Below are 26,278 nucleotides of genomic sequence, written 5' to 3'. Positions count from 1 at the left end.
TTTAAATTTGAGTATAGTTGATGCACAACGTTACATTAGTTTCAGCTGTACATCCTAGTGCTTTGACAAGTCTGCACTATGCTGTGCTCTGTGGCATAGCTACCTCTGTTGCGACACTTTTACAGTATATTGACTCTATTCCTTATGCTAGGCCTTTTTTTTTTTTTTTTTTTTTTTTAATGCTAGGCCTTTTACTCCTGTGACTTATTCCTTCTGTAACTCCAGGCCTATATCACCCACTTCCCTTCACCTGTTTTGCCCCCTTCCCTCTAGGAATCATCAGTTTGTTCTCTGTATTTATAAATCTGATTCTGCTATTTGTTTACTTGTTCATTTATTTTTTTTAGATGTCACCTATGAATGAAATCATATGATATTTGTCTTTCCCAGTCTGACTTATTTCACTTAGTGTAATACCCTCTGGGTCTGTCCATGTCACAAATGGCATGATCTCATCCTTTTTTATGGCTGTGTAATATTCCATTGGGTATTAGATATACCCCATTTTTCTTATCCATTCATTTACTGATGGAAGCTTAGGCTGCTTCTATATCTTGACCATTGTAAATAAAGCTGCAGTAAAACATACGGGCGCATGTATCTTTTCATATTAGCGCTTTTGTTTTCTTTGGATAAATACCGGTTGTGGAATTATTGGATCATAAGGTAGTTCTATTTTTAATTTTTTGAGGAAAATCCATACTGTTTTCCACAGTGGCTCTACCAGTTTACATTCCCAAAAGGTCAACTGTATTTTTTTTTTTTTTTAGGTCAACTGTATTTTAAGGCTTTTTTGTGTGTCACACATAATGGCCTTCTGGAAGAATTGTACTAGTTTATATTCCTGCTAGCACCACGTGAAGCTGTTTCTTACTCTTGTCAAAACTGTGACACAGTTTAACAGGATTATTTTGTTTCTTGTCCTTGATCTCTCTAGCCAGACAAGGAACTCATGGAGGCAGTAACGGTTTCCTTCAGGTTTTCCGTGATGCTGGGGCGGTAGTGGTTAGTTGTGGAGCACATTATTGCGGAGTGTGGATGGGGTAGGGGCTGGTGAAAACAATTCCTGAGTGAGTAGACTCTGACCGTAAAGCCAGAGCACCTTTCATAAGGGCTGTCGCGAACCCCTAAAGAGTGTCAGCAAGTCAGGTTTCTGGATTTTCTGTGGCTCATGACCAATGTATTTGAAATCGCTTTTATAGATCCTGGAGTAAAAATCTATGGCTGTGCACTACCCCCCGGAGGCTCTGAAGGATCTGAGGTATGGTAAGGCATGACTGACCTCGAGTTTGGTACCGAAACATGTTACTTTACGAACATGAAATTTGAGGGTCCAAACGATGTTAGAAATCAGTTGGATCCCATTACAGTGAAGCACTCCTACCCTAAAACTACCTTCACGTCAGAGAATGTATTCAGCAACATGCCAACACCTTAGATATCCCAAGTCTGTCAGATTCTTAAAGTGGTGTTATTATTTGTGTTAGTATCAAGAACTTGATTTAGTGATTTCTGATAGAGGGAATGGAAGTTTGGTCAATGTTCTGTTTGGAATTAATAATTTGAAAATAGCATTTACAGGACTATGCACCAGTGAGTCACCTTCATTCCACTTTTGCATCATTGTGAATAGGAGGAAGATGATGACTATGTGCCTGAAAATGTGACCTTTGCCCCCAAAGACGTCACACCTGTGGATTTCACACCTAAAGATAATGTGCATGGACTGGCTTACAAGGGTCTGGATCCTCACCAAGCATTGTTTGGAACTTCGGGAGAACATTTTAATCTTTTCGGTGGGGGATCCCAAGGGACCAGCAATCTTCTTGGAGAGATTGGAGTGAATAAAGGAAGGAAATTGGGAATTTCAGGCCAGGTAAAAGTTTCTGTTTCATGAACATGGCACCGCTGATGAATGAGAATGCTTTTCACATCATATTATGTATATAGTAGGTGCTCATTATTCGTTGACTGCATGGAGACTTTGAAGTGGTTCTGTTTTCCTCAGTCTTTTCTGAAGACCTGTCAAGCACACCTTCTTGATTTTTTTAAAAAATATTTATTTATTTATTACTTATGATAGACATAGAGAGAGAGAGAGAGGCAGAGACACAGGAGGAGGGAGAAGCAGGCTCCATACCGGGAGCCTGACACGGGACTCGATCCTGGGACTCCAGGATCGCGCCCTGGGCCAAAGGCAGGCGCTAAACCACTGAGCCACTCAGGGATCGCCCACTTTCTTGATTTGATTTGATTTGATTTTTTAAAAATTTATTTATTTATTTATGATAGACATAGAGACACAGGAGGAGGGAGAAGCAGTCCCATGCCGGGAGCCCAATGTGGGACTCGATCCCGGGACTCCAGGATCGCGCCCTGGGCCAAAGGCAGGCGCTAAACCGCTGAGCCACCCAGGGATCCCCACCTTCTTGATTTTAATATGTACTGCTGACATCCTGTGACCTGATGTTCTTGGAATTTGTGTGTTTCTAGGACTGAGGACTGCTTTCTCACACCCTTGTGAGGCCGAGCAGAAAACCACACCTCCCCCTTTGATTAAGTTAATAGTTGAATTGCAATCTGCCTCTCCCAAGTTCAAGTCCAGATTTTACTGCCTCTCAGACTGTTTCCTAGTGCTGCATGACTCAGGTTGGAAACATGAATATACATTTCACGTGGGAGGCTGGCTTTTTACCTTTAGGGAGATGGAGAGCTTTCATAGATTGCCTGTGCTCTCAAATTGATTCAGAGGCTCTTTCTTAAATTACATTTAGAGTGTTGTCATTACCTTTCTTTCCCCAGGTTTTTTTTTTTTTTTTTTTTTTTTAACAAAAAGTGATACTTGTTAGAGGCCACGTTCCACAAAGATTAGGAGTTCTTACAATAGCAGTTTCAGAAGTGGTGGCCTTCATTTTTTTTTTTTTTTTTTTAATTTTTATTTATTTGTGATAGTCACAGAGAGAGAGAGAGAGAATGAGGCAGAGACACAGGCAGAGGGAGAAGCAGGCTCCATGCACCGGGAGCCCGACGTGGGATTCGATCCCGGGTCTCCAGGATTGCGCCCTGGGCCAAAGGCGGGCGCCAAACCGCTGCGCCACCCAGGGATCCCAGAAGTGGTGGCCTTCAGATCTTGGTCACCAGCCCTGGCCCCAGGCCACACTGAGCAGTAGATGAATATCCTGCCTTTCTCCTTTTGGAGACCCTCTTCTCCTACTGCATTGCTGCTCGGCTGTGTTCTCCACCCCTCCCTGTGCTGGGACCCAGACCTGTAGCTGCTGCTGGGCCCAGAGGGAGCTCCAGCACTGGAGGCATGGCATTCACTTCTGGCCAGTGTCTCTAAGAGGACTTGAGTCTGTGTGTTAAGCTGGTCTTCCACTTCTCTTTTGGTGATCTTGTGGTGCTAATGTGGTCTGTTCAATCACATCCTTAAAGTAGCTTTGTCCTTCAGTGGAGACACACCCTAAAACCTGTAATTATTCAGTTCAAAACCTTGTTTTTGAAGGCTTTTGGTGTTGGTGCCCTGGAAGAGGAAGATGATGACATCTATGCCACAGAAACTTTATCCAAGTATGACACCATTTTGAAGGATGAGGAACCCGGAGACGGACTCTATGGCTGGACAGCACCCAGGCAATATAAAAATCAGAAAGGTAATCCCATAGATTCACAATTGATGATAGGACCAAATGTCGGGGTATTACAGGAAGAAGGGGTTGCAGAACCAACACTGGAGTGTCAGCCTCTGTGGAGTTGGGTTGTTGGTGAAAGATGCAGGGTGAGAAACAAAGTGAGGAGAAGAGAGACTCAGTCGGGGGAGGGGGGTGTAAGGCAAAGGTAGATGTAGACTGGGTCGGAGCCAGAGCCAGTTGTCGAGACAAGGTCAAAGTAAGGAGAGAAAAGACGGCTGGAATCGGGAGGGAGCAGGTATAAGGCCAGGAGCTTGTGCTGCAGGGTAGAGGTAGCACGGGGTCAGAGGGAAGCCTGAGGCCCTGGCCAGCTGGCCAAGGTAGGCCAACTCAAGCATCAGGCCAGAGGCCAGGTGTGGGGACCCGCAGCAGGAGGGAACTTGGCACCCAGCCTGTCTCCTTACTCGAGTCCCTGGCTCTTAGGCCGCTCTTCTTGGGTGAGGAGATGGACACCTCTCAACACAACTTGGATTTCTGGTCAGAATCTATAGGGATTCAGATCCTATGGTTCTAAGTAGTATTTCAGTGTTTCCAGAGAAGGTGTGGGTAGCATGTGATTTGGAGTCATGTGACTGAATTTGGCTCACAGCCGTCTGCTGCTCAACAGCTGGGCCTTGGGTGAGGCTTATGACCTCTCTGGGCGTCATTTGTAAAGTGAGGATCAAATCCACTCTGAGGGTCATTGTGAGGATTAAGTGGCATAACTTCATGCTGGGCACAGTACCTGCCCAAAGACTGAATAAATAATGCTGCTCTTCTTTGGTTATAATAGTAAGAAGCACCTCAATGAAGTAAGGAGGTGGTTGCCGAGATAAAACAGTGTATAGAGATTTCTAGTTGTCTTCACGTAAAATCTGATCAAACTGTAAAATACATCTGAAGCATACGTGTTGAAATAATCTAAGTAATAGAAGCGTAACTTCCCAAAGGATGCCTATTTTGCATGTCTGGCAGAAAAAAAAGGAGGCGCAAAACAATTTTTAGGGGTAGTTTGCTTAATGTCTGTGAACACACGTTCTGAAGACAGACCGCCTCCACTCCGGCCCTGTCATCTACGGCCTTGGGCAGACTGCTTTATCTCCCTGTGCCTTGGCATCCCTGCCTGGACTTGGGCATGACCGTGGCACACCCATGGGCATGTTAAAGTATGAAAATGGTTTAAGAAATCCTGGGCACATAGCAAGCACTCTCTACGTGTCAGTGGCCTCTGTCCTCATCACCAAAAAAAGAATCTAGGGTTTTACACAAGATGCTAGAAGAGTGTGCACCTAAATGTTAGTTGGTGTTACCACTTCCTTTTAGTTACCTGTATTTTCAAAATTTTCTACTAATACTATGTAATTTTATAACTTAAAAGAAAATGTATGGGGTGCCTGGGTGGGTCAGTCGGACTCTTGATTTCTGCTCAGGTCATGATCTCAGGGTCGTGGGATGGAGCCCCAAATGGAGGCCCTGTGCTGGGTGTGGAGCCTCTTAAGATTCTTTCTCTATCCCTTTCCCTCTGCCCCTCCCCACCCTGTCTCTTTAAAAAAAAAAAAAAAAAGAAGAAAAAAAGATGTGTATTAATATGTTATAATAATATCATAGGTTATACTAACATGTTAATTATTGGTTATGTTAATGCACCAACACACTATTAATATATATTAATTACATAATACTAATATATTAGTTATATAATAGTTAATAAACTATAATAAATATATATATATTTAAATTTGCCTCCTGGGCCAAATCCCTGGCTTTTTCTTTATATAACACCTTTGGGCCTGTTGACTCAATTCCACCCTTCCGTTCGTCAAGTCTGACCTCCCCAGGCTCCCCTTATTCCTTCTCCTCTCACACCAGGCACAAATTCTATAGTTTTGACTTGAAGGTTTTTCACTGAGTGAATCTAAATTTAGTCAGTCTTCATGGTTGATTTTTAAACTATTCTTATTTTTTTTCATGATCCATATGGCTATAATAAATATTCTGTGGCTCTGCACATTTGCTTTTTATTTCTTCAGAATAAATTCATAAAAGTAAAATTGCTGGGCTTTAAATGAAAACAAAAATTTTAAGAGTATGAAGGGGTTTTAAATTTTAATTTAATTCTAATTCCAAAAAAAAACAAATTCTAATTCCAGTTTAGTTAACATACAGTGTAACATTAGTTTCAGGTGTACAATATAGTGATTCAACAATTCCATACATAACCCTGTGCTCATCACGACAGGTACAGTCCTTAATCCCCATCACCTGTTTCTTTCTTTTTTTTTTTTTAAAGATCTATTTATTTGAGAGAGTGAGCATACATGGGTGTGGGTGAGTACATGCAAGTCGGGGAAAGGGCAGAGGGAGAGGATTTTCACGCAGACTCCCCACTGAATGTGGAGCCCAACATGAGGCTTGACTCCACAACCCATGAGATCATGACCTGAGTCGAAACCAAGAGCTAGAGACTTAACCGACTGAGTCACCTGGGCACCCCAGTCCCCATCACCTATTTCACCCATCCCTCCATCCACCTCCCCTCTGGTAACCATTAGTTTGTTCTTTGTAGTTAAGAGTCTGTTTCTTGGTTTGTCTCTTTCTCTCTTGGTTTGTCTCTTTCTCTCTCTCTTTTTTTTTTTCCCTTTGCTCGTTTGTTTTCTCAAGTTCCATATATGAGTGAAATCATACAGTATTTGTCTTTCTCTGACTGACTTCTTTTGCTTCACATAATACAGTCTAGCCCCATCCATGTTATTGTAAATGGCAAGATTTCATTCTTTTTGATGGCTGAGCAATATTCATTGTATATATATACCATGTCTTTATCCATTCATCTATCAATGGACACTTGGGCTGCTTCCATAGTTTGGCTATTGTAAATAATGCTGCTATAACCATAGGGGTGCCCGGAGTGTGAAAATTAATCCCAAATTACCCTGGAGAATTTTAAGAACTTCAGAAGCTGGTACAAAAGTTCCACATGAGTTGAGCTGCAAAGAATGACTTTGTGGGGGAGGGGTAGTTACAGGGCTGGGCTATGTTTTACGTGGCTGCAGGGCTTCAGCCCCATCTGCACAGCACGTGGCCACATCTTCTTCAGACCAGCTAGCCAGCTTGTGTAAGCACTCACAGTACTCGTGCAGAAGGAGCTTTTTGCTACAGAAAAATGCAGTCCGTGCTTATGGATTTTTGACATAACCACTGTGCTCAGGAAATCCTTGAGAATCAAGAGCCCCTGCCCATGAGGCTATCTCCGCAACCAATGGCCGATCCCTGGCTCCAAGGCAACAGGGCACTGGTCATTCTGTTCCATGAGTGATCTTTAGCTCTTGTTAGAATTTCGTTTGAGGAAAAGACAAAAGTACCTTTTAATTTGAACGAGATTAGATTACTGGCTGACCTGGTTGTATTGCCTTCTGTGCTTCCTTTGGATGGTTGCTAAGGAAATTGGGGGGGTGGTAGTCTGCCCCTAGGTCCTTGCCTGGTTTTAGGAATGACTCCCTCATGGTTATGATTTTCTTTTTAACCATACTTGTCCCCTTGATGGTTTTTCTTAAGATCTTTTACTCCACAGAGTATATTCTTTGGTGTCCCCAAGCGTAGCTTAAGACCTAAGTAATTTTTCTAAAAACAACATTGAGGCAGTTGTCATGGAGAGCCATAGCCTCACATCCGGGGCCACCTAATCAGCTGAGGGTGCTGCGGGGCGGCCTGCCAGTCACTGAGTCAACAGAGGTGTGAGGGCTTTACTGCCATTCTTCCCTCTCCTTTACTGCTATCTCTGCGAGATAATCACGTGTGACTTGTAGTATGTATGTTCTTGGAGATTAAAAAAACTGACGTCTTTTGTCTTATTCTAATCTTTTCTGCTTCTGAAATTAATCAACGACATCATTTTGTAGAATCAGAGAAAGATCTTCGATACATTGGCAAAATTTTGGATGGATTTTCCTTGGCTTCTAAACCTTTATCTTCTAAGAAAGTAAGGAAAAAATTTATTTTTTAAATTTTTTACTGGTTTAGTACTTAAAATATTTGCTGCTATGTAATCTAAGTTATTATATTACCAATTGAAAGTAAGTAAATTCTGTTTTCAAAAAGCAACAGTATAATTACTAGTGATTGTCCAGGAAAACATACTCTGCATTAGAAATTACAGTTGGTAATCACATTTTACCCAAAATATCTAATTGCTGATCTTTTTTTTTTAAATCACTCATCTTTTTTTTTTTTTTTTAAGATTTTATTTATTTATTCATGATAGACGTAGAGAGAGAAAGAGAGGCAGAGACACAGGCAGAGGGAGAAGCAGACTCCATGCCAGGAGCCCGACGTGAGACTCGATCCTGGGACTCCAGGATCGCGCCCTGGGCCAAAGGCAGGCGCTAAAACGCTGAGCTACCCAGGGATCCCAATCACTCATCTTTTAAATCCAAGCTCCACGTAAGGGGCTATTTCCATTAAAAAAAAAAAAAAGTTGCAGAGATGCCTGGGTGGCTCAGTGGTTGAGCATCTGCCTTTGGCTTAGGGTGTAATCCTGGAGTTCCAGGATCGAGTCCTGCATTGGGCTCCTACAGGGAGCGTGCCTGCTTCTCCCTCTGCCTCTCTCTCTGTGTCTCTCATGAATAAATAAATAAAATCTTAAAAAAAAAAATAAAGAATTGCATTTGAAACTGGTGGGAAAATGGAATTGATAGAATTCCAAGGGCAGTGTAACTTAAGGAAAAGTAGAAAATTTCAGGAAGTCATAAGCCCCGCCCCTGCCCTCCTGCCTCCTGAATGCCATGAAAGGTGTTGACCCGTGTGGACAGGGTTCCCTAAACTCCTTGTCTGGGCAAACAGACGAGAAAGAGGCTGCATGCATGCTGGTCAAGCCCCATGGAGAACTCTGCATGCCTTTCCAGACAGTCCTGTTTTTGAGATTGCCATATGGCCTAGGCCGAGTGGTACTCCTTGTCACCCATCAGAGCCATGTGCTCACAGGCAGGCATCACCAGGTGATAGGTCCTGGTAGCTCAAGTGTGGCTCCTGGCCATTTGCCTTGTTGACATCCCTCTGTAGATTGTCCCATACTTCAGTTCTTTGTTTTTGTATTCAGCAAACGTTTGTTAAGTGCCTCTGTGGCTTGACCTGTTGGTTCTTCAGAATAGGGAAGGATGGGGGTGGTGCTGCTTAAAAAACCATATTCAGGGTTACTGCAGCTTTGTTTAGTTGGTATAATGTGTCATAACAGAAAGTGGAATATATTCAGAACGGCGATGGGCACATAGTACGCTGCTGTTATTTCCAGAAATGTCAAGTAATGTCGAAGGAGAATGTGAGTTTTTTTATGTGTGTGAAAGGAGAGCATAAAAAAGGCTCTTCTCAGTACTTCTGAGTACTTCTGAGTACTTCTCAGTACTCGCTTGACTCTGGGCTCAAGGACTCCCTCCCTCCAGGGCTCAATGGGACTAAGTCCTGGCCCCCAAGTCAGCCCTTTTACAGCAGGGGCACCAGAAGCACAGATTCCCTCTAGTGGGCCCAAGGGCCGTGACCAGGGTGACAGGCACTGGGGGCTCCCGAGGTGCTGCTTGCTGGAGTAGTGCTTTGTGCTCTGGTCACCTAGCCTTTCACAGACAGGTTTTCTACAGGTGTGGCCCAAAGCCAGCCCCTCTGCATCCAGAGGCTGAACAGAACAGTGATTTTGCAGAGGGAGGGAAATGCTTTGAATCTGATGGAGGATATTAAGAGTCGTGGCTGTGCACCCCTCCTTTCTGCCGTGCTCCTCTGGATTTTTGTGTTATGGCCATAAAGAAGTATCTGCCAGCTGATCTGGGAGTCCATGTGTTCACAGAAGGTGGTCAACCTAAGACCGTAAAAAAAATGGGATTTCCCAGCAATGATGACTGTCATTGTGCCAGGTGCTTACCCAGGCTGCATGTTTCAGCCACCTGGGGAGCTTGGGAGACCCCACCTAGTGCCAGCTTTATGGGGTGGGACGCGGGCATCAGTGTCATTAAACCCTCAGGGGAGCCCTGGGGACAGCTGCTCCCTAGAACCACAGCCAGAGAGCATTCGGTGTTGGGTTGGTTACAGAGCTCAGGGTTTCAGGTAGCTGAAAAATCTAGAAAATGGCTTCAATAAGACTGAATTCATGTTTGTTAGACTCAGAGCAAGGTTTAGCGAGTAATTTAAAAGTAGCTAATATAAATAATAAATAAATAAATGTAGCTAATACTTTTCTTTTAATTTATCTGTTCTGTCATCATCAGTGCCTGAATTTCTCAAATATATTACAATTTCAGTTTAGTCTGCTCTTGAATTAAAAAAATCCCTCAGGTCAAAAATATAAGTCTTGAAGCTCTATTTTGGAACTGAAACGTAACCAGAAAAAGAATTTTGAATTTAAAAGCAACTTGTTCAAAGTTATCATTTTTTTTTCAAAGTTTTAATCATACTTTTCTAAGTTTTCTGATTTACACTAAGCCAGTTGTGCGTGTGGGCTAATGCATTGTGATAACTATTATTGTCCTTCTTACCACATGAAACATGCATGTTAGCATCTCTCTGCAGAAGTGGGCAGGGGGACCATTAAAAATGTGTGGCCATTAGAATGATGCGGTCCCAGTGGCCCTCCAGATCCGGAATGGATGTGCCCAGTGTGACCTCCCTGCTGGAGGTTGGCCTGGCGAGGGCAGGGTTAACAATATTCACAGGTTATGGGTTTTCTGGGTTAGGTCAAACGTGGTCATCTTGCAGCCTGTCTTTTCTGAGTTTTTGTTTTTTGGGTTTTTTTGAAGACTTACCCACCACCTGAGTTGCCAAGAGACTATCGACCTGTGCATTACTTCAGGCCTGTGGTAGCTGCAACCTCAGAGAACTCCCGCTTACTCCAGGTGTTATCGGAGTCAGCTGGAAAGCCCGTGCCAGACGCAGGGACGCACAGTAGGCACCAACTGAATGCCTCCAAGCGGGGGGAGTTGCTGGGAGAAACACCTGTGCAAGGTAGGTGCCACGAAGGAGATTGAGAACATCACGTTTATAATAATTGGAGTTGCCAAAGTCAAAATGGAAAGTTGTTTTCTCAGCGACACCGTTTAGCTGGTTTAGTATTCCCACACGGGGAGAACAAAATTGTGTATTGTGACTGGCACACGTAGCAGTGTATGGATCTCTTACTTCTTGAGACTTGTCTTCTAACATAAGTTTGGGTTGTGCCATTGAAACCACAACCCTGGGCAGCCCTGGTGGCTCAGCGGTTTAGCTCCACCTTCAGCTTGGGGTGTGATCCTGGAGACCCGGGATCGAGGCCCACATCGGGCTCCCTGCATGGAGCCTGCTTCTCCCTCTGCCTGTGTCTCTGCCTCTCTCTCTCTCTCTCTCTCTCTCTCTGTCATGAATAAATAAATAAAATCTTTTTTAAAAAATTTTTTTTTTTTTATTTATGATAGTCACACAGAGAGAGAGACTAAAGGAAAATTCAGACTTCCCACTAGGCCACGTGCTACAGACCTATCTCCTCCTTCAGGCCATGTCTTACCCCAATCTGTCTTAAACCCCCTGGGGTGAAGCCCTGTGGTCCCACTTTCTGCCCTGTGCCCTGTCCACCGTGACGTACCACATTGGGCCTTGACGTTCACTGTCTCCTCTGCCCCTGCTCTTTCCTCACGCTTCGGCTCCATGTTTTACTTAATTCACCACAAATTATCTCTTTGGAGGGAACTTCCAGGCTTTCCCTGCCCTCCCGCCCCCCCACACTAGTGATTCCCCATACCCCACTCCCAGGCCTCACTTCTAAGTCTCCTTCAGTGGTGTCACCCTGTTTCCTTTATGGTTCTCCTCTCGTACCTAGCCTCTGGGTTGACTTTGGGCTTTGCTAATGCCCACGCCCCCTGCTAGCAGGAGTGGGGCCTTGTGTGCAGTGTCCCCTGGCCCAGGCCGGGGCTCTGGGGGTGCTGTGACGGGAGTGAACACTGCAGGGGCAGCTGGCTCTGAACCAGGGCTTGTGCTGGGGCTGGCCGCCGAGCAGTGGCTGCCTCAGGCTGGAAGCCCGGAGCCCGGGATGTCAGCTTCCTCATGCTAGGACCATTCACTTACCTGATAAATATCCTAAAGGCCTCCATTTTTGCCCGCCATAAAACTAGAGTCTTATTATTTCATGGCTGTCTGGTTCACAGGGATGCTATGAATACAGGTGAAAAACTAAGTGTAAAAGACTCCGGTGACATGCATTTGTGATATAGAACACGAAGGTACCCCAGGAGTATCAATATAGTTGTCTTACGATACTTTTCATCTCTTCCTATTACTGTTTTTATTTAGGTTCGGCTACTTCAGTGTTGGAGTTTCTGTCCCAAAAAGATAAAGAGAGGATCAAAGAAATGAAGCAGGCAACAGACCTGAAAGCAGCTCAACTCAAGGCCAGGAGTCTGGCCCAGATTGCCTCAAGCAGCAGATCCCAGCCCTCCTCTGCAGACGTCGGACACTGCTCGTCATGGCACATGGCATTGAGTGGTAGGACAGCCACCACCAGAGCCAGCAACTTCAAACCTTTCGCAAAAGATCCAGAAAAGCAAAAACGATATGAAGAGTTTTTAGTAAATATGAAGCAGGGTCAGAAAGGTAGGTGCTAGGCCTGGGTCTCCTCTTTCTGAGCCAAGGGAAGCAATCTTGCTATTCTGGCCCTAGTCCCAGATTTAAAGTTGAAGTGTCCCATTCTGCTGGTGTTTGGCTTTGGCCTGCTGCAAACAGTGCCAAGATTGTAGTCCCTGGCTTTTGACCTTAGAAAGTAAGAACAAGTAGCTTGTGTTTCTCCCTATCTCAGGTCCCAGAGATAGCTGTTTTGAGTAGAGAACATGCTTTGGCAATGGCTCATGTTAACCCACAGACCGTTTACTGTTTGCAAATGCTTGCCTTCTGTAAGTGTTGCATTTCACACCAAGGGAACAAGGTCATCTCCCACTTTATCTTAAAATCCTAATCAACCAGCCCTATATCACGGTCTAAAATTTGATTTAAGAAGGTAGTTGGCTGTTGAACCATTCCAAGGGGAAAAGAAGTCACCCTCCGATCTACTGAGTAAATATGGACAGACTGAGCAGGATTGCTGTCATTCAAGTCGTCAGCAAATCTGAGGCCTTGGTCCTCAAAAGCAGATCTTGGCCTACTGTGCTTCACTCCTTACTAAGAACCCACCCTCTATGTTTATTTGTTAAAAAAAAAAAAAAAAAGGTTAGAAAAAGGAGTGTTTTTCTGCCAAAACTGAGCAATATACAGTTGGGATGAACTTATCACTGGCTGGGAGTGAGAGCAAGTTCCTGGCTTTGAAGATTTAATGAGCATTAGTCCCCAAATGTTTCTCTCTGTTCTGTGCCGTAGACAGAATTCAGTAAAAGAACTATGTTGAGGGGGAGAGCACTGTTACCTGACAAGTACTCCCAGGGTCAGGATTTGTGTCCCCTCTGGTAATCTACAGGCATACAGTGTGGCCCACTGGATAAGCCCTGTGTTTTTCCTAAGACAAGCAATGTTTTGTTCCTCGTATCATAGATGCCCTGGAACGTTGCCTGGACCCCAGGATGACAGAGTGGGAGCGAGGCCGCGAGCGGGATGAGTTTGCTCGGGCAGCTGTACTCTATGTGTCTTCCCACTCCACCCTGTCCTCCAGGTTCACGCATGCCAAGGAGGAGGATGATTCAGATCAAGTGGAAGTCCCTCGAGACCAAGAGGTCTGTGGCCATCAAGTCCCTACCTGACGAATTTTACAATTAGAGCAAATATTTTCGATGTCTCAGTGGAATGATCACAATAGACAAGCATTATTAGAATAAAACTGATTTTATGCTTTTAGCTTCCAATGTCAGTTAGCGAAAGCATTGTAGCATAAGAGCTGTTTTGTCCTTTTGGAAAATTGCTTGAAAGCTTTTCAGTGGAAGAGCAGTCAGGTCAGTGGTGAGACCACTTGATGAAACGGAATAAATGTCTTTTCCCAGAATGATGTCAATGACAAGCAGTCGGCTGTGAAGATGAAGATGTTCGGGAAGCTCACCCGAGACACATTTGAGTGGCACCCTGACAAGCTTCTATGTAAGAGGTTTAATGTCCCTGACCCTTATCCAGAGTAAGTTGGATAAATCTGCCCTTACATCAGTATTCATTCTCCCATATTAAAGCTAACTTTCCCCCTTACCTACTCATATAAACTCCCTGTTTCTAAAAAATTTTTTTAATTTTTATTTATTTATGATAGTCACAGATGGAGAGAGAGAGAGAGAGGCAGAGACACAGGCAAAGGGAGAAGCAGGCTCCATGCACCGGGAGCCGGATGTGGGACTCGATCCCAGGTCTCCAGGATCGCGCCCTGGGCCAAAGGCAGGCGCCAAACCACTGCACCACCCAGGGATCCCCAACTCCCTGTTTCTAGATGAATTTACTTGTAAATGCAGAATTGCAAATTTTACAGATTTAATTTCCATTGATTTGCTACTTAAAAAAAAAAAAAAAGCAAACATCCGGGAAACAAACTGTATTCCATGTCAGATATGAAGCTCAGATATGTCAAGTTACAAAAACGTAATGCTTGACTAATTTGTCACCTTTTTAATGATGCACATATAATTTACACTTAAAATATGACATGCTAATTCTTTTTTTTTTTTTTTAATTTTATTTATTTATGATAGTCACAGAGAGAGACAGAGAGAGAGACAGAGACAAAGGCAGAGGGAGAAGCAGGCTCCATGCAGGGAGCCTGATGTGGGATTCGATCCCGGGTCTCCAGGATCGCGCCCTGGGCCAAAGGCAGGCGCTAAACCGCTGCACCACCCAGGGATCCCTGACATGCTAATTCTTTATAAACGTTTTACATTTGATTATAAACACTACAAAAAAGCATATATGATTGAATCAGAGGTTTTGTCAGAAAATTTAGGTATATTTTTAGCAGTGGAATTTTTCCTTCATGGAAATACATTTTCTTTTTCTTTTTAAGTAGGCTCTGTGCCCAGCATGGAGCCTAACTTGGGGCTTGAACTCACAACCCTGAGATCAAGAACTGAACTGAGATCAAGAGTCAGGTGTTTAACGGACTGAGCCACCTAGGTGCCCTGGAAATACATTTTCAAAGTTAAATTCTCCCTCTTACTATGATAGGAAAAACCTCAGGGACCCTGAAGTCAGCCATTCCAAATTCTTAAACTGCCTTGAGAAGCAAAATCACCTTCGGGGACCTTTTAGCAAGTAGAAGAGCTAGTGGTGAAAAACATGAGATGGAAAGCTTCACAAGAATTAGATTTTAAAATTATATACATGTTTTCTTTTCAACCCACAGTTCAACTTTGGTTGGCTTACCAAGAGTAAAACGTGACAAATACTCAGTCTTCAACTTTCTGACCATCCCAGAGACAGCATCCTTGCCTACAACTCAAGCATCAAATGAGAAAGTACTACAGCACCAAGGTCCTGAAAGTGAGTGGGGCTTCCTCGGGTCCATGTGCTGACTGTGGTCTCAAGCCCTATCCCGTTGGGAAAACAGAAGTCTTAAGGGTACACAGAATATGTGCTTTCCCTCCATTAAGAGACTTGTTCATATGAATACATTAGCTCATGTGGTAAGAGTCCACGTGTATACTGTTAGGGGTTGGTGCTCTGCCTCAGCATCTGCCACATTCTCAACACCTTGCACCGGGCCTGGCCCATAGTAGGTTTGCTTCTGGAATGAATTAAAGAGCCATAATGGAGAGCTTGCCTTTTGCTTGCTCATTCTGATAATTACATCCGTGTTCTGCCTTTCAGAGTCAAGAAAACCATCCAGATGGGATACATCTAAACAAGAAAAGAAAGAAGATTCCCTTAGTGAATTTTTAAGTTTGGCTAGATCAAAAGTTGGTCCACCTAAACAAGAGTCCGGTCCATTAGTAATCAGAGAGGAAGAGCCTGTGACGGAATCACTCTCAAATAAGGTATGTGGGGCTTCCAGGTTTTCTCTGCCAGGCTGACTGTGGCATCATAGTCCTTCTCTTTGATGGTGCTTTGTCATCACATCTTGGAGGGGTCTGCAAACTTTCTGTGAAGGGCCTGGTACTAAGTATTTTAGGCTTTGTTACCATATAGTGTCTCTCGCAACCACTCAGCACTGCTGTTGAATGTGAAAGAAATCACAGGCAATATGAAAAAAATAAATAGGTACATCCATGTTCCAGTATTTACAAAGCAGACAGTGGGTTGGATTTGGCCCATAGGCTGTAGTTGCTGGGTTCTTCCACTCAGTATCATACCTCTGAGATTCATCAGTAGTGTATTATCAATAGCTCATTCCTTTTTATTGCTAAATACTATTTTGCTGTGTGGCTACATCACAGTTTGTTGGTCAATTACCCTTTAAGGACGTATGGTTGTTTCCATATGTCCTTTTGGCTTTTGGCTCTCATAAATATAGCTGCTATGAGTGTTCATGTGCAGAATTTTGTGTAAATATAAGTTTTCATTTCTCTGGGGTAAATACCTAATAACGAGATTGCTGGGTAATACAGAAATGTAGATTTAACTTTATAAGAAACTGCCAACTTTATACCAAAGTGCTTGCTTCATGTATTTTGAAACTCTCTTGTTAGGTGTGTACACATTTATTTGTATTGTTTTATCTTTTTGCCGAATTGAACTTTTTATCATTATGTAATATTACTCTATCTCTGGCAATTTGCAGAGTATGTATTTTTTCATCTTTTTACTTTGAGCCTATTTGTTTCATTGTATTTAAAGTGGATTTTTGATAAAAAGCATGTCATTGTCCTTGGGTCCTTTTTATTTTTTTTATTTTTTTTATTTATTTTTTTGTTTTTTTTTGGGGTCCTTTTTAAATAGTACATTTAGATAATCTATATGTTTTACTTTGTGTGTTTTAACCATTAGCATTTAATGTAATTTGTTGATCTAGTTGGATTCAGGTCTACAGTTTTGTTTTCTGTCTGGTCCCACTCCTTTTTTGTTGCTCCCTTTTTCCTTTCCTACCTTCTTTTATATTGGTTGAATAATTATCAGTATGCTATTTTATCTATTACATTTTTAAACTCTATTACATTTTTAACTCATTATTTTTTTTTTTAATTTTTTTTTTTAATTTTTATTTATGATAGTCACAGAGAGAGAGAGAGAGGCAGAGACATAGGCAGAGGGAGAAGCAGGCTCCATGCACCAGGAGCCTGATGTGGGATTCCATCCTGGGTCTCCAGGATCGCGCCCTGGGCCAAAGGCAGGCGCCAAACCGCTGCGCCACCCAGGGATCCCACTCATTATTTTTTTAATGCTTACTTCAAACAGTTAATTTATTTATTTATTTTTTTTTAATTTTTCTATTTATTATTTATGATAGTCACACACAGAGAGAGAGAGAGAGGCAGAGACACAGGCAGAGGGAGAAGCAGGCTCCATGCACTGGGAGCCCGACGTGGGATTCGATCCCGGATCTCCAGGATCGCGCCCTGGGCCAAAGGCAGGCGCCAAACCGCTGCGCCACCCAGGGATCCCCAAACAGTTAATTTAGAACTGATAACTGTAGCACCCTAAGTGGAATGTGGAATCTTTACTGCTCTCTAGGTCCCTTCACTCTCCCAGCTTTGTGATGTCACCTATATTATGTGCAAACACACTGAAAACCTCATGAGACAGGATTGTAATTTTTGCTTTCAGTTGTTGGACGTGTTTAAAGAACTGATGAGCTGATAGTCCATTTTATTTACTTGGATATTTACCGTTGCTGTTGCTCTTTCTTCCTTCCTAAAGAGGTGGCTTTCCCTCCTATCATTTCTTCTGTCTGAGGATCTCCCTGTATTTAGCTTTTTTTTTTTTTTTTTAGAGCAGTTCCAACCACTGGTTTTCTTAATTTTCCTTCATCTGAGAATGTCCATGTTTTATCTTCATTCCTGAAGGATGTCTTTGCTGGATATAGAATGATGGGTCAACAGGTCTTTCCTTTTAGCCCTTTAAAGAATGTTGTGCCACTTCCCTCTGGACTTCCTGATTGCTGATAAGAAATCTAGTTATTCAACTTGTCCTTCCTCAGGATGACATGACTTTTCTTCTGGCTGCTCTCAAGATTTTTATTTGTCTTTGTTTTTTTGCTGTTTGATTATGATGTGTCTGAGTGTGGATTTCTTTGAGATTCTTTTGTTTGGGGTTTGCTGAGCCTCCTGAATCTTGTCCTTCACCAAATCTGGGACATTTTTAGCCATTATTTTTTCAAATAGTTTTTTCTCCTCCACTTCTCACACCTCTCCTGGGACTCTGGTGACATAAACTTTAGACCTTTCAATATTGCCCCATAATTCAATTCTCTTTTCAATCCTTTTTTTCTCTCTGTTCAACTCAGATAGCTTCTATTGATCAGTCATCAAGTTCACGTACCCTTTCTTCTGTCGTTTCTATTCTATCAATCCCATCCAGTGAATTTCTTGTTTTGGTTACTGAATTTTTCATGTCTAAAATTCTCATTTGGTTTGTCTTTATATCTTTTATTTCTTTGCTGAGATTTCTTTCTTTGCTGAGATCTTTTTATCTTTCCACCTGTTTTTTTGTTTGTTTGTTTTTTTAAGATTTTTTATTTTATTTAATCATGAGAGACACAGAGAAAGAGAGAGAGACAGAGGCACAGGCACAGGCAGAGGGAATAGCAAGCTCCATGCAGGGAGCCTGATGTGAGACTCAATCCCGGGTCTCCAGGATCACACCCTGAGCTGAAGGCAGCACTAAACTGCTGAGCCACTGGGGCTGCTCCTTTCCACCTGTTTAACCTTATTCTTGGACTGTAGCTGTAATAGCTGCTTCAAAATCTGCCATACAATTCTTTTTTTTTTTTAATTCTGCCATATAATTCTAACATTTTTGTCATTTTAGGTTTAGAGTCTATTGATTGTCGTTTGCAAGTTGAGGTTTTCCCAGTTGGTTGTAACCAAGTGGTTTTGCATTATATCCAAGACATTTTGATATTTTGGACATTATGTTATGAAACTTTTTTTTTTTAAGGTTTTATTTATTTATTCATGAGAGACACAGAGAGAGAGAGAGGCAGAGACATAGGCAGAGAGAGAAGTAGGCTCCATGCAGGGAGCCCGATGTGGGGGACTCAATCCCGGGACTCCAGGATCACACCTTGGGCTGAAGGCAGACGCTCAACCACTGACCCACCCAGGCATCCCTATGTTATGAACTTTAAGTCTTATTTGAATTCTAGGGAGAATAGCGAAAGTTTGTTTTGTTTTGGCAGATGGTTGACCTAATTAGGTTTAGGCTATATGTTCCAAGCCATCTGGGTTCAAATGTCATTGCAGTTTTCAGAGTCTTTATAGTACTATTCAAATCTTTCCTGCATGTGTACTTCCCAGCAGCTGATCTGGGACCTGGCTGGTAGTTAATCCCCTAGTTCTGTTATCAAAACCTTTGGTTTGCTGTTTAGAGTCAGATTTACACTTGCATGGCTCAGAGGTGAGCCAGAAGCTCACAGACATTCCATAGGATTACTCTTGAGCTCCTTTTCGTGATCTTCTTGACTCTGTCTGACTTTCAGGCTGCCCCTCACACCCTCCAGTCTGAAGGCTGGCACTTAGTTTCCCTGCTCTGGGTTGTACTTCCTCTGACTTTATCTGTGGCTGGATATTATTTACTTTATCAAGTGGCAAGAGGGCAAGAAGGGGGAAAAAGCAGTGGGGTTTGCTTCACATTGTTGAGACCACAGCTGCTCTGGTCAGAGAAAAAGGTTCCTTTCCTTCAAAGCCTGGCAGTTGCTGCCACCACCTGTGCCACCATGGATTTGGAACCTCCCCATGGGGTTTCTACTGTTATTTTTAAGACAGCATAAAACCTTACTCAGAGATTCTGACTTTGCGATGTGGTCATTGGATTAGAAAGACTTTTAGATTGTCTCAGAAATCATGTTGAGATAGTATTTAGATAATTTTGCCCAGAAAAAGTCTTAGTTCTTTCTTGCTTTTTCACTTCTTAGCCAGGTGACCTTAGGAGTCTCACTTCTAGTCTCTGGGCTATTTAATTTCCTTCCTTGAAAACTTTTTCTGAGTCAGCACAATGTTGATGGCCAGAACTGTCTATAAACACGAATATCAGCCAGCTGCCATTCAGTTATGGCCTGTGCACATGACATTGGTATCTGTGGTTTGTCATAAAGACATCAGATTTGTGAGTTTTCTAGAAGATGTTTGAGTTTGCCGTGATTTCCTGTGCTTCACTGTTAGCCTCTCTCTCCTGACTTCATGTATACCTTTGAATAATTTTGAAACACTGTTAGAAGTTTAAATATAATTTAGATAATTTTGTCTCTGAGCCACTTGAGCATAAGTTGGCAACCAGTATGCCTGGCTGTCCTGTGTTTCCTTCAAGGAAGGGTGTTCCCCTATATAGCTGCAGTACATCCATCAAGATCTGGAAATCAGCATTGATGCATTACTGGCGTGTCTAATCCTTGGACCCATTCAATTTCCACCAGTTGTCCTAATAATGTCCTTTATGGCAGGAAATGCAGCTCAGGGTCACTTGTGACCACTTAGTGGTCACGCCCCTTTAGTCTTGTTTAGTCTGGTACAATTCCTCAGTCTTCCAGGATCTTGATACTTGAAGATTATAAGCCGGTATTTTGTAGAGTGTCCTTAGTTTGGGCCTGTCTGATGTTTCCTTAGGACTAGATTCAGGTTGTGCCCTTTCAGCAGGAGCACCTCAGAAGGGCTCCGGCTGGGCTCTCACTTTATCCTGTCAGGTGGTGCATGGTGTCAACTTGTCCCATTGCTGGTATTCACTTTGGTCACTTGAGTAACGAAGTATCTGCCAGTCTTCTCCATTGTAAAGTTAGTTTCTTCCCCTCTGTAATTAGTAAGCACTTTTATTTACCGATTTATTCCGAATTTTTACTTTATTATTATTTTATTTTTTTTTAATTTGGTTTTTATTTTTATTTTTATTTTATTTTATTTTATTTTTAATTTTTATTTATTTATGATAGTCACAAAGAGAGAAAGAGAGAGAGGCAGAGACACAGGCAGAGGAGAAGCAGGCTCCATGCACCGGGAGCCCGATGTGGGATTCAATCCTGGGTCTCCAGGATCGCGCCCTGGGCCAAAGGCAGGCGCCAAACCACTGCGCCACCCAGGGATCCCTTATTATTATTTTATTTTATTTTTTTTTAATTTTTATTTATTTATGATAGTCACACAGAGAGAGAGGCAGAGACACAGGCAGAGGGAGAAGCAGGCTCCATGCACCGAGAGCCCGATGTGGGATTCGATCCCGGGTCTCCAGGATCGCGCCCTGGGCCAAAGGCAGGCGCCAAACCGCTGCGCCACCCAGGGATCCCCCCTTATTATTATTTTAAAAAAGATTTTATTTACTTGAGAGAACACATGAGAGAGAGAACATAAGAGAAAACATGAATTATGGAGAGAAGCAGAAGGAGAGGGAGAAATAGGCTCCCTATTGAGCAGGGACCCCCCCACCCAGGACCCTGGGATCATGACATGAGCTGCAGGCAAATGCTTAACCAACTGAGCCACCCAGGCACCCAAAATTTGTACTTAATTATTTTTAATAAGTATAAAGGAGCTCTGAAATATATAAGCATCCTGTTCTTCATCAAACTGTGGACTCACAGTTTCCTATTCTCTTTAAAGGCTAAATCAGTACTACCTTTATTTATTTAATGCTCTGTCTTAGTTGGCTGGTTGGAGCACCTTCAGGTTGGCTTCTGTGTTTTTCATGTGTCCCTCTTACTCTGTGAGCATGTCTTGGTGGTCTGGGCACAATGATTTCTGGGCTCATCTTTATGTTTCTCAGCCCCAGCTTTGGAATCAATCCTTTCTCCAAGGTGCCCTGGTTATTTTTAGTTGGGAATGGTATACTTTTCTTCTTTAATTTTTTTCTATGAAAAGAGTTGACTTTAAAACTACAGATGTCATGTCTTGCACTCTTTTCCTCAGTGTGGGTATTTGTAACTCTGCTCCAGAAACTGGAGGTGATATGGTAGGGGAGTGACTCTGCTGAGAGTGAGGAGAACTTTGTGGTGGAGTCCAGACCCACCCCTTGGCAGACATTTGCACTGTTGAGTGCATCCTCGTGTCTCTGGCCGGGTTCTTCAGTTGAACGGTGGAAGGACAGAAGTGGATTCTGATCTAGGCCAGTCTTGGCGCTCTCTCATCACTGCTGTTTGCATTTAGCACATTAGATTACCCCATACCCATTTGGGGAGAAGCTCTTGGCCAGGAAGGAGTCGTGTCTTCTTCATGCCTTTGCTCCCTGTGTATGTAATTGAGTTTGTACAAAGTTACTGCTTGTTTGTTTGGCTAATCTGATTGTCCATAGCTGGGCTTTTTGTACCAATGGTGATATGTAATTGCAAAGGGAAGTTCCGTGACGATGGTATCCATGTGCTCCCGGCTCTCTCCCCACCATGTGGAGGGCTAGTTTTCTCTTCAGCATTTTATCTGAGTAGAGTGCCTTCATTAACCTCTAATCTTGGACCTCTGAAGGCTCCATAGACTCCTGTAAACAGGACAGGCCCTGTGCTAGTTCCTACTGCATTTCTGCGGGTCCTTTGCAAGTCTGATGAAAGACCTATCTCTAGGAGAGGCTTCAGCTGCTTCTACCAGTGGGCTTGTTCTGCAGTTGGTGAATCAGAAACCTCACAAAAATAAATGTCATGTGATCTGTCATTGTGTAGTTTGGCAGTACGTGGGTGTGGAACGATGTCCCTGACCGTAGGTGTGTATGTCTAGACAGTCTGACTCCCTCACCTTTGCTTCTTCATTCCTGACTCTTATTTCATTGTTAATGCAGAATATAAGCAAAGGTGTGGATTCACAGACTGAAGAAGGGAGCCGCCCATCCATGGACTTATTTAAAGCCATCTTTGCCAGCTCTTCTGATGAGAAGTCCTCATCCTCCGAGGATGAGCAAGGCGACAGCGAGGATGATCAGGCGGGTCCTGGGGAGGCTGACTTCAAAAGCTCCCAAGAGACTAACTCAGTGGAGACACCATCTGTGGCACACGGTACATGGATACTTTAGATTTGGGGATCCAAAGAAGAAAATGAAGATGTCTCTAGAGAAGCTGCTGCTTTGTTTCGTGTGCAATTCTAAACCAGGATAATTAGCAAGCAATGACGTTTTAATCTTTTACATTTTTAATTGTGATATCAGATATAATTTCCAATGTATTTTCAGGATAGCTATGTTTGAGAATATTGATTTTCCTATGGATCCTAGTTGAGAAGAATTTAAAACTAGTAAAATTTGTGTTTAAAAAATAGCTTTTTTTTTTCTTCTTTTTTTGACCTGGTTGATGATGAGGTGCTAGGATTATTGGCAAATTTGGTCCCGAGGTATACAGGGCTCTTCCCCGAGCCCAAAGTTTTGCCATGGAAAAGGAGGCCATTTGGCGCTTGCAAGGGTAGGAGACTTTACAGATGGTTGAGTGGGTGGACAGAATTTTCTATCTCAGTCTTTGGGTGGTCTGTTTGCCCCTGTTAGTCTGTGGTAGACTTGAGTATAATTTTTTAATGCCTTTAACCAAAAAGTTACATTGAAATATAAAAAACTGTTTATTCTTAGGTGATTTGCAAATGCCTATTTCATATTTCTATGGGAAAAAAAACTTCCCAACTTATTTTTTATTTCAGTGATATATACTTGAATTTTAAAAGTTTAAAAATATAGAAATGTAAAAAGCTTAAATCCCTTGGCATCTCACTTCCCCGAGATGAACATTATTGATACTTTGATCCATACTTTTTGTGTTCTTCTTTCCACTATCTGAAAACATAGTCCTCTGTTTAAAAAAATGAGATTATTAATATCACCATAATAATTTGTTTATATTCAGTACCCCCTCCCTTTTTAGCTTTCAGTTCCCTCTCTTTTTTTTAAACTTTTCGCCCTCATTGATAATTTATTTTGAGTAAAATTAAACTTTATGAGCTGGGACATTGTCTTAGATCCCTGTTTGTAAGTTTTATTCTTCTCAGAGGACATCTTTCCTTGAGGACATCTTTTAACCCTTCAGGTCTCAGTGGGGTGATGCGGAATGTGTGCTATACACACCCCTGTGTCACAGCCACTGGTGCACTTGGCTGCAGGTGCCTGTGTTGACAGGACATTGCTCAGATGTCCACGAGTTTGGAGGTCAGGTTCGCATGCTCACGGCTGTGTCCTCAGTGCCCGGCGTGAGCTAGTTAAAGTGGTGAAGAAAAGCACACATTATCTGGTGGCATTATCTGGTGGTATTAATTGAAGAATCAAACACATTAATATTAGTATAATATTAATTACTGTTAGTATAAATAGACAAAATTAATACCCTGGTGTTTTTCAGCTAGCGAGCCGGCACCCCAGGAGCCTGCACCTTCCTTCCCGATCCAAAAGCTGCAGATAGATGAAAGAGAAGCATTTGGCCCACGGCTGCCGCCTGTCTTCTGCCCCAGTGAGTCAAGAGCTCCTTGGTTCTCCTGTTTGCATTGGCACCAGCATCTCCCTTGAACTGTGACAACTCAAACCATGTTTTCACCTCTACCCATAATCCAACACAAGGCCAACCTCATACATACAGTTGACCCTTGAGCAAGGCAGTGTTTAGGGGCCCCAACACTATGCACAGTCAAAAATCTGCGTATAACTTGACTCCCCCCCCCCCAAAACTTTACTAATAGCCTACAGTGGACCTGAAGCCTTACCAATCACATAAACAATTAGCACTTTTCATATATGTTATATTGTATTATATACTGTATTCTTAAAGTAAGCTAGGGAAAAGCAAATGTTCTTAAGAAAATCGTAAGGGAGAGAAAATACCTGCACATTACTGTACTTATCGAAAAAAATCCACACGTAGTGGCTTTGCGCAGTTTAAACTCATGTTGTTGAGGGTCAACTGTATACACATTTGTTCCTGGTGTATTTGTTCTCAGCCACATTTGAATCCCATCACTTCCACCTAAACGATGGTTCTTGCTTTATAGCCTTAGAGACCTTTCAGCTTTTTTTCTTTCTAGCATCTCAAATGTTGTCACTTCAAGAAATAAAAAAAGTAAAAATAGGGGCACCTGGGTGGCTCAGTCAGTTAAGCGTCTGCCTTCAGCTCAGGTCGTGATCCTGGGGTCCTGGGATCAAGCCCCATGTCGGGCTCCCTGCTCAGTGGGGAGTCTGCTTCTTCCTCTCCTCCCCACTCTGGTCTCTGTTGCTTTCTCTCAAATAAATAAATAAAGTCTTTAAAAAAGAGAGAAATTACAAATCTAGGACACAAAGATGGGTGAGGAATTACAGGGAGAAGCCTATTGGGAGACTTTTTTTTATACTTTGGCTCATGTAATGAATAAAGTAAAAGTAATTCTTTCAGGAGTAAACACAGTTCATTCTCCTTTCCCAATATCAATCAACAACGTCTGAAGTGGACATATTGTTAAAATGTTTAGACTGGCTTATTATCTCCCTGAAGGCTAGGTTAGCAAACATCTGATAACCTGGCCTAGGTATATAAATGATGTAATTCTATTATCTACTTTATATAGCACCTGCATATTAAATATTGGTTTGGTTAATGAAGCCAGCCTTCAAAGAGGTGATAAAAAAGTATAAGGCTTTGAAAAATGGCAGGGAGTATATTTCCTATTTGCTTTGGTTCAGATCTTCAGCTTAAAATAAGTGTATCAGCATCTAAAAGTTGTTGGTTATTAGTTGCTTAAGTTATTTATGCCCATTTCCCAGACCATCCTCAATGGCCTTGTAATAGTTAACAATTTAATTTTGTCTATGGATTATTGAGGGAAAATGTTTTTTTTTTAAAACAAGCATTAAAAAAAAAGTTTGGGAGGTCAGATTTTTAAAATATCTGACTAGATGGGACTGGAGAGTTATAAGCACCTGTTACCTGGGTTTGGAAAATATTCGTGCTTCTGAAACACCTTTTCTGTAGGTGGAAGAAATTGATTTAATGATCTACATTGCTTCTGCCGTTGTTAATTTTTGCTGATTGGTTACCTGGAAATTAATGCCCTGTGAAAACATTTTGGTCAAGGTTTGGAGGTTGAGAATTTAGGCCTCTGCCCCTTGTTTGGTCTTTTTTTTTTTTTTAAGATTTTATTTATTCATTCATGAGAGACATAGAGAGAGAGGCAGAGGCAAAAGGCAGAGGGAGAAGCAGGCTCCTTGTGGGGAGCCTGATGTGGGACTCGATCCCAGGACCCCGAGATCACAACCTGAGCCGAAGGCAGGTTCGGCTCGCTCAACCACTGAGCCACCAGCCAGGTATCCCTTGTTTGGTCATTTTTAGTGACTATGTACATTATTTTTTTTTTTTAAGATTTTATTTATTTTACTCATAAGAGACTGAGAGAGAGGGAGAGAGGCAGAGGGAGAAGCAGGCTCCATGCAGGGAGCCCGATGCAGGACTTGATCTCAGGTCTCCAGGATCACGCCCTGGGCTGAAGGTGGCGCTAAACCGCTGAGCCACCGGAGCTGCTCAACATTATGTTTTTTTGATGCTAGTTTTCTAGCTTATAAGGCAAATGCAAATATAATGTGCTTTCATTAAGAGAGGATGATGTGAGAAGGGCTGACATTTATTAGCCAGATTCTAGGCTGTGGGATTCATG

At 42.6% G+C, this 26,278-nt stretch overlaps 1 protein-coding gene across 2 annotated transcripts in view; it reads left to right on the top strand.

The window, feature by feature from the left end:
• Window positions 1-26,278, top strand: part of GPATCH1 (G-patch domain containing 1) — a 44,319-nt gene that overhangs the window by 12,873 nt on the left and 5,168 nt on the right. The window contains exons 6-17 of one of the 2 annotated variants that reach the window (XM_025425212.2): window positions 1,203-1,261; window positions 1,634-1,876; window positions 3,503-3,650; window positions 7,565-7,644; window positions 10,442-10,646; window positions 11,964-12,263; window positions 13,191-13,369; window positions 13,634-13,761; window positions 14,971-15,107; window positions 15,435-15,601; window positions 22,470-22,683; window positions 24,004-24,111. In XM_025425212.2, the coding sequence (XP_025280997.1) occupies window positions 1,203-1,261; window positions 1,634-1,876; window positions 3,503-3,650; window positions 7,565-7,644; window positions 10,442-10,646; window positions 11,964-12,263; window positions 13,191-13,369; window positions 13,634-13,761; window positions 14,971-15,107; window positions 15,435-15,601; window positions 22,470-22,683; window positions 24,004-24,111 (1,968 nt within the window). Of the gene's footprint in view, window positions 1-1,202; window positions 1,262-1,633; window positions 1,877-3,502; window positions 3,651-7,564; window positions 7,645-10,441; window positions 10,647-11,963; window positions 12,264-13,190; window positions 13,370-13,633; window positions 13,762-14,970; window positions 15,108-15,434; window positions 15,602-17,010; window positions 17,197-22,469; window positions 22,684-24,003; window positions 24,112-26,278 lie in introns of those variants that run through there. The other variant, XM_049095916.1, reaches the window with a different exon arrangement.

Source organism: Canis lupus, chromosome 1, assembly GCF_003254725.2.
Source record: "Canis lupus dingo isolate Sandy chromosome 1, ASM325472v2, whole genome shotgun sequence".
NCBI classification, from domain to species: Eukaryota; Metazoa; Chordata; class Mammalia; order Carnivora; family Canidae; genus Canis; species Canis lupus.
This window is presented reverse-complemented; position numbering and strand designations above follow the sequence as displayed.